The sequence below is a fragment of the Cyphomyrmex costatus genome, unplaced genomic scaffold (genome assembly GCF_001594065.2).
Source record: "Cyphomyrmex costatus isolate MS0001 unplaced genomic scaffold, Ccosl1.0 scaffold938, whole genome shotgun sequence".
In the NCBI taxonomy this organism is placed as follows: Eukaryota; Metazoa; Arthropoda; class Insecta; order Hymenoptera; family Formicidae; genus Cyphomyrmex; species Cyphomyrmex costatus.
In genome coordinates, this window is record NW_017280526.1 from 9,758 (window position 1) to 18,860 (window position 9,103).

The 9,103-nt window shown below is 39.7% G+C and overlaps 2 protein-coding genes across 2 annotated transcripts; both read right to left on the reverse strand.

Annotated features, from left to right (window-relative positions):
* Positions 1-652: 652 nt before the first annotated feature.
* LOC108781996 (uncharacterized) lies at positions 653-2,344 on the reverse strand. The gene is made up of 2 exons (XM_018550142.1): positions 1,513-2,344; positions 653-1,455 (listed from the first exon to the last, which is right to left on the reverse strand). Exons 1-2 carry the CDS (start codon positions 2,342-2,344, stop codon positions 653-655), a joined length of 1,635 nt encoding a protein of 544 aa, XP_018405644.1.
* A 109-nt stretch (positions 2,345-2,453) lies between these two features.
* LOC108781997 (uncharacterized) lies at positions 2,454-6,086 on the reverse strand. Its single transcript, XM_018550143.1, has one exon. The coding sequence runs from the start codon at positions 6,084-6,086 to the stop codon at positions 2,454-2,456; it is 3,633 nt and encodes a 1,210-aa protein (XP_018405645.1).
* Between the last annotated feature and the right edge of the window lie 3,017 nt (positions 6,087-9,103).

A 9,103-nucleotide genomic window follows, 5' to 3' on the forward strand; every position in this document is an offset into this window, starting at 1 on the left:
TGAACGAAATTTAAACATTCACATTTTGCAGGAAGATCGCAAGTTTCCATTAATAATACACCTCTTACAATAATCCAATTGTTGTTAGGTAATTTGATTTCAATACTTTCAGCAATTTCCTTTAAAGCTTTCATAAATTTATACAAAAATGTATTCATTTTGGGTTTTTTATCATTGTACCAGTAACCAAGAAATAAAGTACTTTCTCTTTTCTTTCTTTCTTCAAAAGGTAATTCATTAATAGATATTACGGTTCAATTCTAAAAATGTTAATAACTAACCTTTAAAAATCTTTTCTTTTTCCCATTCTTTGCGGTAGTGTTTTTTATATTTTCCGTGTTTACCCATCTTCAAATTCGCGCGTTAAGATATCTCTCAGCTCTCTGGCTTCGTTAATTCAGCTAACGAAAGTATCGCGTTCTAATATTTAACCGTTAGCTATTAGTAGTACAGTGAACGTTACGTGCACTATATATTTTCAGCACTGTCAGCACTGGCATAAGGATACGTTTACACTGAGCGCGTCACGCGACGCGATGGACGACGTACTCGCTCAGTGGAAATGTACCTTAAGAATTGCTAACATAAAATTATAAAAAAGGAATAAAAGAATAAGAAAAGCGCTAACACGCCGCCCACCAAGATTAACGTATTAATCTTTTTCATTTATAGAATCGTTCATGGGTAACTTGCAAAGTTTTGTAATAGCTCTCTTTGTGACTCCAGTGGCCGTGCGCACTGTTACGACGCGTACTAAGTCGTCTTTGCCAGGATGAACCTCTGTAACACGACCGAGTCTCCATTTTAATGGCGGTAAATTGTCCTCTTTTAATAACACGAGGTCGTTGATTCCGAGATTTTCTTGACGAGTTTTCCATTTAACGCGACTCTGTAGATTAGCCACGTACTCGACCGCCCACCGTTTCCAGAAATCTTGGACTGAACGCTGAACCAACTCCCATCTATCAAGGCGATTGATTTTGATATCGAATAAATCGTTGTCCGGGAGACTAGTAGGAGGTCCTCCCATAAGGAAATGTCCTGGTGTCAAAGGTTGTAAATCAGAAGGATCGGATGATAAAGGCGACAGCGGCCTTGAATTCAAACATGCTTCGATCTGCACCAGGAATGTCGTAAGTTCCTCAAATGTAAATAAAGTGTTGCCCATAACTCGACGAAGATGATACTTGCAAGATTTGACTCCCGCTTCCCATAGGCCGCCCAAATGCGGAGAATGGGGGGGTATAAAGCACCATTCTATGCCTCTTTCCTGTAAGGCATCTCCAACATCTCCATCAATGGAAGTGCGAATGAAGGTGTAGAGCTCTTCCAATTCGCCTTTAGCACCCACAAAATTAGTGGCATTATCGCTGCAAATCTTGCGTGGCAATCCACGCCGGCCAATGAAACGGCGTAACGCTGCCAAAAAGGCTGATGTAGACAGCTCACTTGTAGCTTCGAGATGAATAGCTCAAGTAGCAAAACAAACAAATAGCGCTATGTAAGACTTACATGTCTTTCTACCTCGTCCTTTGTTGACGAGAGAGGTAATTGGACCTGCAAAATCGACGCCAGTAATAGTGAATGGTCTGGACGGTTGAACTCTGTCGCGCGATAGGGACCCCATTGCTTGTGTCAATCCCCTAGGATTGTTTCTAGTACACCAGACGCAGGATCGGCAGACTTGGCGTACCAAACTCTTTGCCTTCAATGGCCAATATCGCTGCCGTATTGTGGCCAATAACAATTGCTGACTGGCATGCAATAAGGCGCGATGTTCCCTCTCGATTAGCAGACGTGTGATTCTAGACTGCCTAGGTAGTAAAATAGGATGTTTCCTTTCAAAATTCCAGGAGGTGGCTTGTAACCGACCGCCCACCCTGATCATACCATCCTTGTCCAGAAAAGGGCGTAACTGCAGTATTGGGCTCGTTTGTGTCAATTCTCGATTATTTTGCAGACGTTTTAGATCTTCTGCGAAGTGAACGCGTTGCGAATACTTGATTATCTCACGCCTCGAAGATTCTAGCTCCGCTAGGGTTAATTTAGACAGAACTCTTTCATCCTGTTTTTTGCGACAATTGGAGATAAATCTAATACAGTAAGCAAATGTTCGTTCTATCTTTGACAATGTTGAGCAGTTGCTAATGAGACTATGAATAATCTCATCAGTCCGCGATGATGGAGAAACGATGAGATGACAAGTGGCTATAAGCCTTTTAGCTTCATGTACTGCATTACGAACGTCGTCTTCGGCGAATTCCAGATTAGAATCTTCCAAACTTGTAAATGAGCGATAATTTCTTAACCAGCTAGGACCATTCCACCATAAGGAATTATCCATCAACTGAGTTGGCGTGGCTCCTCTTGAAATCAAGTCGGCCGGATTCTCTGAACCCCTTACATGATTCCAGTGAACCGCCGGTAATATTTCAATGATTTCCGCCACACGATTAGAAACAAAGGGTTTCCAACGTGTTAAATCTCCGCGAAGCCAGTACAACAGACCACGCTCGTATTTCATTGATTTCCATGTGGATGGCGCGTTTTACATTGTCTATTAACTTAGCTAATAATAGTGCGCTACATAGTTCCAACCTAGGTATAGATTGCCTTTTTAAAGGAGCTACTCTAGCCTTTGCGCATAATAATTTGACTGTCGTTTCCTGGCTAGACGGACTCACCGATGGTATGTACACGCATGCACCATATGCGTGCTCTGATGCATCGCAAAATCCAAACATAGAATATACACAATCGTCGGATACGCCGATAACCAATCTAGGTACGCACAGTTTGTGAGCATTCTTTAAGGAATCTCGAAATTCCTTCCACTTATCTAATATCGCGTCGGGCAATGGGTCGTCCCAGCCCACTTTAGTTTCCCAAAGACTTTGCATTAGAATTTTGGCTACCGTTAAAATGGGACCTATCAAACCCAAAGGATCGAACAGCTTAGTAATTGCTGACAATATCTCTCGTTTCGTAGAAGCATTACATATCGCTTGAATTGTGAACTGAAACTTATCTAAACTTGGATTCCATTCAAGCCCTAATGTTCGAATAGTATCATTTGCATCAATCTCGAAACTTGAATTGGGTTCACGGAGCTCGAAAGGGACTCCCTCTAGTGAGCTAACGGAATTTGAGCACCATTTGTGTGCCTCAAAACCTCCTTGTCGAAGTAATGCAGTTAATTGCTCTTGCAACACCTGAACGCTTTCAGTCGTGTCGGAACCAGAGATTATATCATCTACGTAGGTATTATGCAATAGCGTATGTGATGCAAGAGGGTAACGCTCCTCGCCCTCTACAGCTAATTGTCTCAAACATCGGACTGCTATATAGGATGCGCAAGCCTGGCCGTACGTAACGATATTCAGCCGATACTCCTCTATAGAATCCTCGAGTGAAAACCTCCATAAAATGCGTTGAAAATCACGATCGTTCTCATGAACCAACACCTGGCGATACATCTTTTGTAAGTCCGCGGTCAACGCGATTTTGTACGTTCTAAATCGTATGACTATATCGATTAAATTATCTTGCAAAACTGGCCCGATTAAAAGAGCGTCATTCAAGGACACGCCTTTATTATTCTTAGCGGATGCGTCAAATACAACGCGTAACTTGGTACTGCTACTAGATTCTTTTAGCACTCCATGATGCGGTAAATAGACCGCTCCCTTGCATTCGCCAAGAGTAGGTTTCACAATTGACACGTGGCCTAAATCAATGTACTCTCGCATAAATTTAACATAACGTTCTAGCATAATGTCGTCGCGCTTAAATCTATTCTCCAAATGCATCAAACGCTTAAAAGCTATTTCTCGATTGTCGCCAATAGGTAAATTTGCATCGCGAAAAGGTAGTTTTACCACGAATTTACCACTACTTGTTCGAGTAACTGTCTGTTCAAAATATTGTTCGCATTTCTTATCATTCGCAGATAATGCTCGCGATGTATCGCTGTCATAATTTTCCAATTTCCAGAATTTTTCTAGACGTTCACTCAACGTATGGCTACATTCCACCAAGCAAGTTAATGTACTTATCGCTCTTCCTTCATCAATCGAAATTTTACAGGCTGTCATGGGCACGGTACCTGCTATTATCCATTCAAGCCTTGTATTTTGTAAGACTAGCTCGTCTTTTCCAAGATCAATTTTCCCGACCTCTAATATGTCAAAGAAAAATTCAGCCCCTAACAACAAATCTATTGGACCATTCTTGTGAAACTCTGAATCAGCTAATGCGATATTACCTGGTATCTTTAATTTGTCACGATCTATTTCTACAGATGGCAAATTCTTAGTAATTTTTGGTACGATTAGACATTGAACGCTAGCCTCGAAATTGGAACACTTTGACAGCACGTGAACCTCGCAAATATTATAAATCTTATTCTCAACTTCGTTTAAACCGGTTACAACCTCGAATGCCTTATTTCTTTTTAAACCTAGCTTGTTATATGCCGCTTGAGTGAGAAAGTTTGCTTCGCTTGCACTGTCGAGAAGCACACGGATCGAAATTCGCGAGCCATCGCGTCGTGTCGCTTCCATTATTGCAGTGGCCATAAGAATTCGACGCCTTTTTACCTTGTGTAGTGATTGATTGAGTGCCACATTAGTAACCAATTGATTAGCATCGTCCTGCGATCCTGCCTTTGCAAGATCGTTATCAACTCGTGGTAGATGACATAGCGTATTATGCTTCTTTGTGCATTCTTTGCAATGACCCATTTTACATGACCTTACAAAATGATCGTTCTTGAGGCAGTTAATGCACAATTTTAAACGCTTGACTTCCTTTATTCGGTCGTCCACTGTTAAAGCTAGAAATTTCTCACAAGTATATAAAAAATGTAGTCCATCACATAGATAACACTTACCAAAATTCAATGAAGCGGTTAAAGAACTTGTTTTTTGATTTGCAATACCCTTACTTACCGACTGCGACTTAGAATGCGTCTGACTACCTTTTATATGCTGCTCCTGGCCTTTTAAAGGTTTTTCTGTCTTAGTTGCAGCTCTCGATTTGATACGTTCTAAAATGAGACTCCTATTTTTCAGAAATTCTAACATGTCATTTAGATTTACTGTCTCGCTAGATTTTGTTTCCTCCTCCCATGCTCGAAGAGTTTTTGTATCGAACTTGTCTTCCATCATGTGCATGACGAGATCATCCCAAGATTCAGTGGGTAAACCTAAAATTCTTAACATTCGAAGGTGCCTGGAAGTATAATCAATTAACTCGCGAAGAGCCTTTGCAGACTCCTTAGCTATAACGGGCATTTTAAATAAACATTCAATATGTTTTTTCTTGAGCGATCTAGGATCGTCATATCGATTTTGCAATAATTCCCAAGCCGTGGAATAATTCTGACCGGTTAGCTGTATAGACTCGATAATCTTAGCGGCATCCCCGGAAATGGCCGAAATTAAATATTGAAATTTTTCAACGTTAGACAATTGCGACCTGTCGTGAATGATAGAACGAAAACTATCTGAAAAGCTTTTCCATTCTTCAATTTTGCCATCGAATCTCGGAAGTTTGATGGTAGGCAATTTTACCCTGTTATCCACATTAGCAATTCCTGCGACGTTTGCTACTCGATCGAGTATATCGGTTTGACGCGCAAGAATGGCTGCCAACGACTCGTTATCACTACGCGGCATCGCGGTGGTCGAACCTTCGCCACGACCATCGAATCGCATTTGTTGCATAAGCTCGGTTTGCTGTTGCAATAGTCGCGTAACCTCGTCCGCATTCGGCGGCGCGGGATCTACCACTAATTTTTGTCTTATAAATTCTTTCAATATAGACTTTACCTCAAAATACCTTTCCTCGAAGCATTCCTCTTCAAATGCGTCGTCGTCGGAGAGCTCACCTGATTTCTCGAGCAATTGCTTCTGTATGGATACGAACTCGTTGTATACTTCTTCTAGTTTTTCCAACCTTGCTTCTGCTTGCTCTTTGTTTAGCTCAATACTCGCTTCGCTAGTTTGCGTCGCTCGCGATCGCAATCTCGTAAGTTTAGCCTTGATATAACCTCGCATTCGACGAAGCTCGCTACTTTCCGACATCTTTGATGCTATGTCTTCCCTTTTCTTTGTCTCGAACTCGTTGATATTTCGGCACGTTAGCCGCACACGTATTGTTGGCACAATATTTGTAGTATTCGGATCACGGATCCGGCTCGAAGGACCAAATGTTTGCGTGGAAACTAGTAACTGGCGATACGAAATAATTTGCAAAATACTTGAATCAAAAATAACCTTTTATTCTCCTTGCTTACGGTACAACGTACAACAAGGAACTCACTCAACATACATTGCAGACACGCGCGCGCTCTCCACTACACTCTCCCTCTATCGATGGGGTCGCTCACTATTATCAACACGCGCGAAGTAACGAGGCGGCTCATTTGAATGATCTTACATATATTGTTAACATAAAATTATAAAAAAGGAATAAAAGAATAAGAAAAGCGCTAACAACCCATCTTCAAATTCGCGCGTTAAGATATCTCTCAGCTCTCTGGCTTCGTTAATTCAGCTAACGAAAGTATCGCGTTCTAATATTTAACCGTTAGCTATTAGTAGTACAGTGAACGTTACGTGCACTATATATTTTCAGCACTGTCAGCACTGGCATAAGGATACGTTTACACTGAGCGCGTCACGCGACGCGATGGACGACGTACTCGCTCAGTGGAAATGTACCTTAAGAATGAGCGCTCGCTGTTTGTGAGCGGCGCTGCTTGCTAATGTTGTATTCTTCTAGACCTAAAAATCATATTGGATATTGGAATTGGATGGTAAAGGAGGTCTCGGCGCTGCCGTCGTGGCGGCGCCTAAAAGTCGCCCGAGGGAACGAGAAAATCGCCTAATTTGCGACATGTCGCAAATTCTCATTCCAAGTCTCCTAAAAGGCGACATGTCGCCTAATCTGGCAACCCTGCATTCACATGCAACCATCAAGCGTCAAGCAGGCGGAACCAGCAACTAATCAGCGAGGCGATATGGCCAGTGGCGAAGTAAATATTTTTTAAGCCACTGCTAATATCGCCTCGCTGAGTCGTTGCTGTTTCCGCTGTTCTTTTGACGCTTGACGGATGCATATCAATGTACCTTAAAGGTGCTTTTTCATGCTGACGTTCGATGTTCATTTTCAGCGTCAAAACAGATCACGTGATAAAAATTGACGAAGGCAAACGTCAATTTTAATCAAGTGACTTATTTTGACGCTAAAAATGAGCGTCAAATGTCAGCATGAAATGGCACCTTAAAGGTACTTTAGGTACCTTTTCATGCTGACGTTCAACGCTCATTCTCAAATATATTCGTCAATTTTTATCATATGACATGGAAGTCCGTACATAAGTAAAAATATGGAATAAGTGGATAGACGTACAAAGTCCGATTGCTACCATTGATGGATTTCCAAATTAAACCATTTAATATGATTGGCTGTGGTATATATGAGATTAGCGTATTTAACCTTAAATCGTTAATACATGGAAGACCGTATGTAAATGGAAGTATGGAATAACGTGGATAAACGTATAAAAACTGATTACTATAAACTGTGGATTTCCTAACATTGCTAACATTGCTAACATTTCCTAACATTCCTATACATTGCTCTGATGCTTTACGTTATCTGCATTTCCGAATTATTTTCGAGATTTATTAGTAACGGATTTCCAAATAGAGATAGTATTAACTTTTACTATGAAATCCATTAAACAGATTAAATATATTAAATATGGAAATTCTTATTTGATTCATTAGTATGTATTTCCAAATAAAAATCATATATAATTTAATCGTAAATTCAGGACAAATGCTTAAATATCTGAAATTACAAGCATTCACAAAATAGATTTTTATTTTAAAATCCCACTATGGTCCACAAATTGGGAATCCAAATATAACCATATTTGATTTTTATATGCCTCAAATTTTGTACAAATAAAGACTTATATGTCCATATTTGTACAAATATGACCAAATACGTTTTATATCTGGACATACCTGGAATTTAGTACAGGGCGGATACCGGTCGAGTAACGCCATTCTCGCGGGCATTGCATCATCCGTTCGCCCGCCATTTTAATACAATTTTCATTTGAGTTTGTTACCTTTGACGTGATCTGGCCGTATCGACCTCCTTTTATTTACTTGGAGGCGATGAGCCATTAATTAAAGAAGAAGAAGAAGGAGGCGAAAAACAAACATGGCTGACACAACGGGGTCAGTTTAACTATACATATGGAGTGGAATCTGTGTTTGCTACTTTTGTACAAATTAAAAGCCGAGGGGCGTATCACTCTGAGTAAAAGCGAGTCACATGAAACATTAGCAAACGATTGCAATCGATTTCAAGCGATTTCAAGCAATTTTGAACGATTTTAAATATTAAAATAATAAAGTACTAGACTACGCATCTTAAGAATATTAACAGTGTGATTTCATACAGTATCTGGATTATTGCGAGCGGTGATGATTAACGACGCTCGACTCGCGTTGACTCGCGTTGACTCGCGTTTGACTCATTCCTTATTTTCACTGACTCTACTGATTTACGCACTATTTTATATTATTTTCACTATTTTGAGCTTATTTAATATCGAGTTTAATGTAATATACAAATTCGGACATTGCATTCTTATATAGGGTGCGTTCCACTTAACGTTCGCAACGCTCGAGAGTATCATTTTGTCCTTCTTATAATCGAATATTAAATAAGGATGAGGTGATACACGCGATCGTTGCGAACGTTAAGTGGAACGCACCTCTAGATGGTGTACGAAAATTGTTATTATTATGTTAAATTTTTCGTATGAAGTTTTTTTTAGTTGTATTATTTTTTCATTATAGAAAATGTAATACTTATGTAAAATACAATACAAAATGGATTAATATTATAAAAATATTGTAAATATTAGTATAATTTAGAAAGTATTTTTCTGTTACTTATTCGATCTCATCGGTCTCAAAATAATTTAATATTTTTTAATTTAATTTTTTTTTACGGCTCTAAGAATTTGTTTTTGATCTTGTGAAATACCATTTGGTAGAATAATTTACCTTATTTT

What these genes read in the sequence shown, in the direction of transcription:
- LOC108781996 (XM_018550142.1), bottom strand. Translation starts at nt 2,344, where the DNA reads ATGGATAATTCCTTATGGTGGAATGGTCCTAGCTGGTTAAGAAATTAT. An exon ending in AGGACGAGGTAGAAAGACAT is followed by an intron (nt 1,456 to 1,512) that starts GTAAGTCTTACA and finishes TTCATCTCGAAG; the next exon opens with CTACAAGTGAGCTGTCTACA.
- LOC108781997 (XM_018550143.1), bottom strand. Translation starts at nt 6,086, where the DNA reads ATGTCGGAAAGTAGCGAGCTTCGTCGAATGCGAGGTTATATCAAGGCT.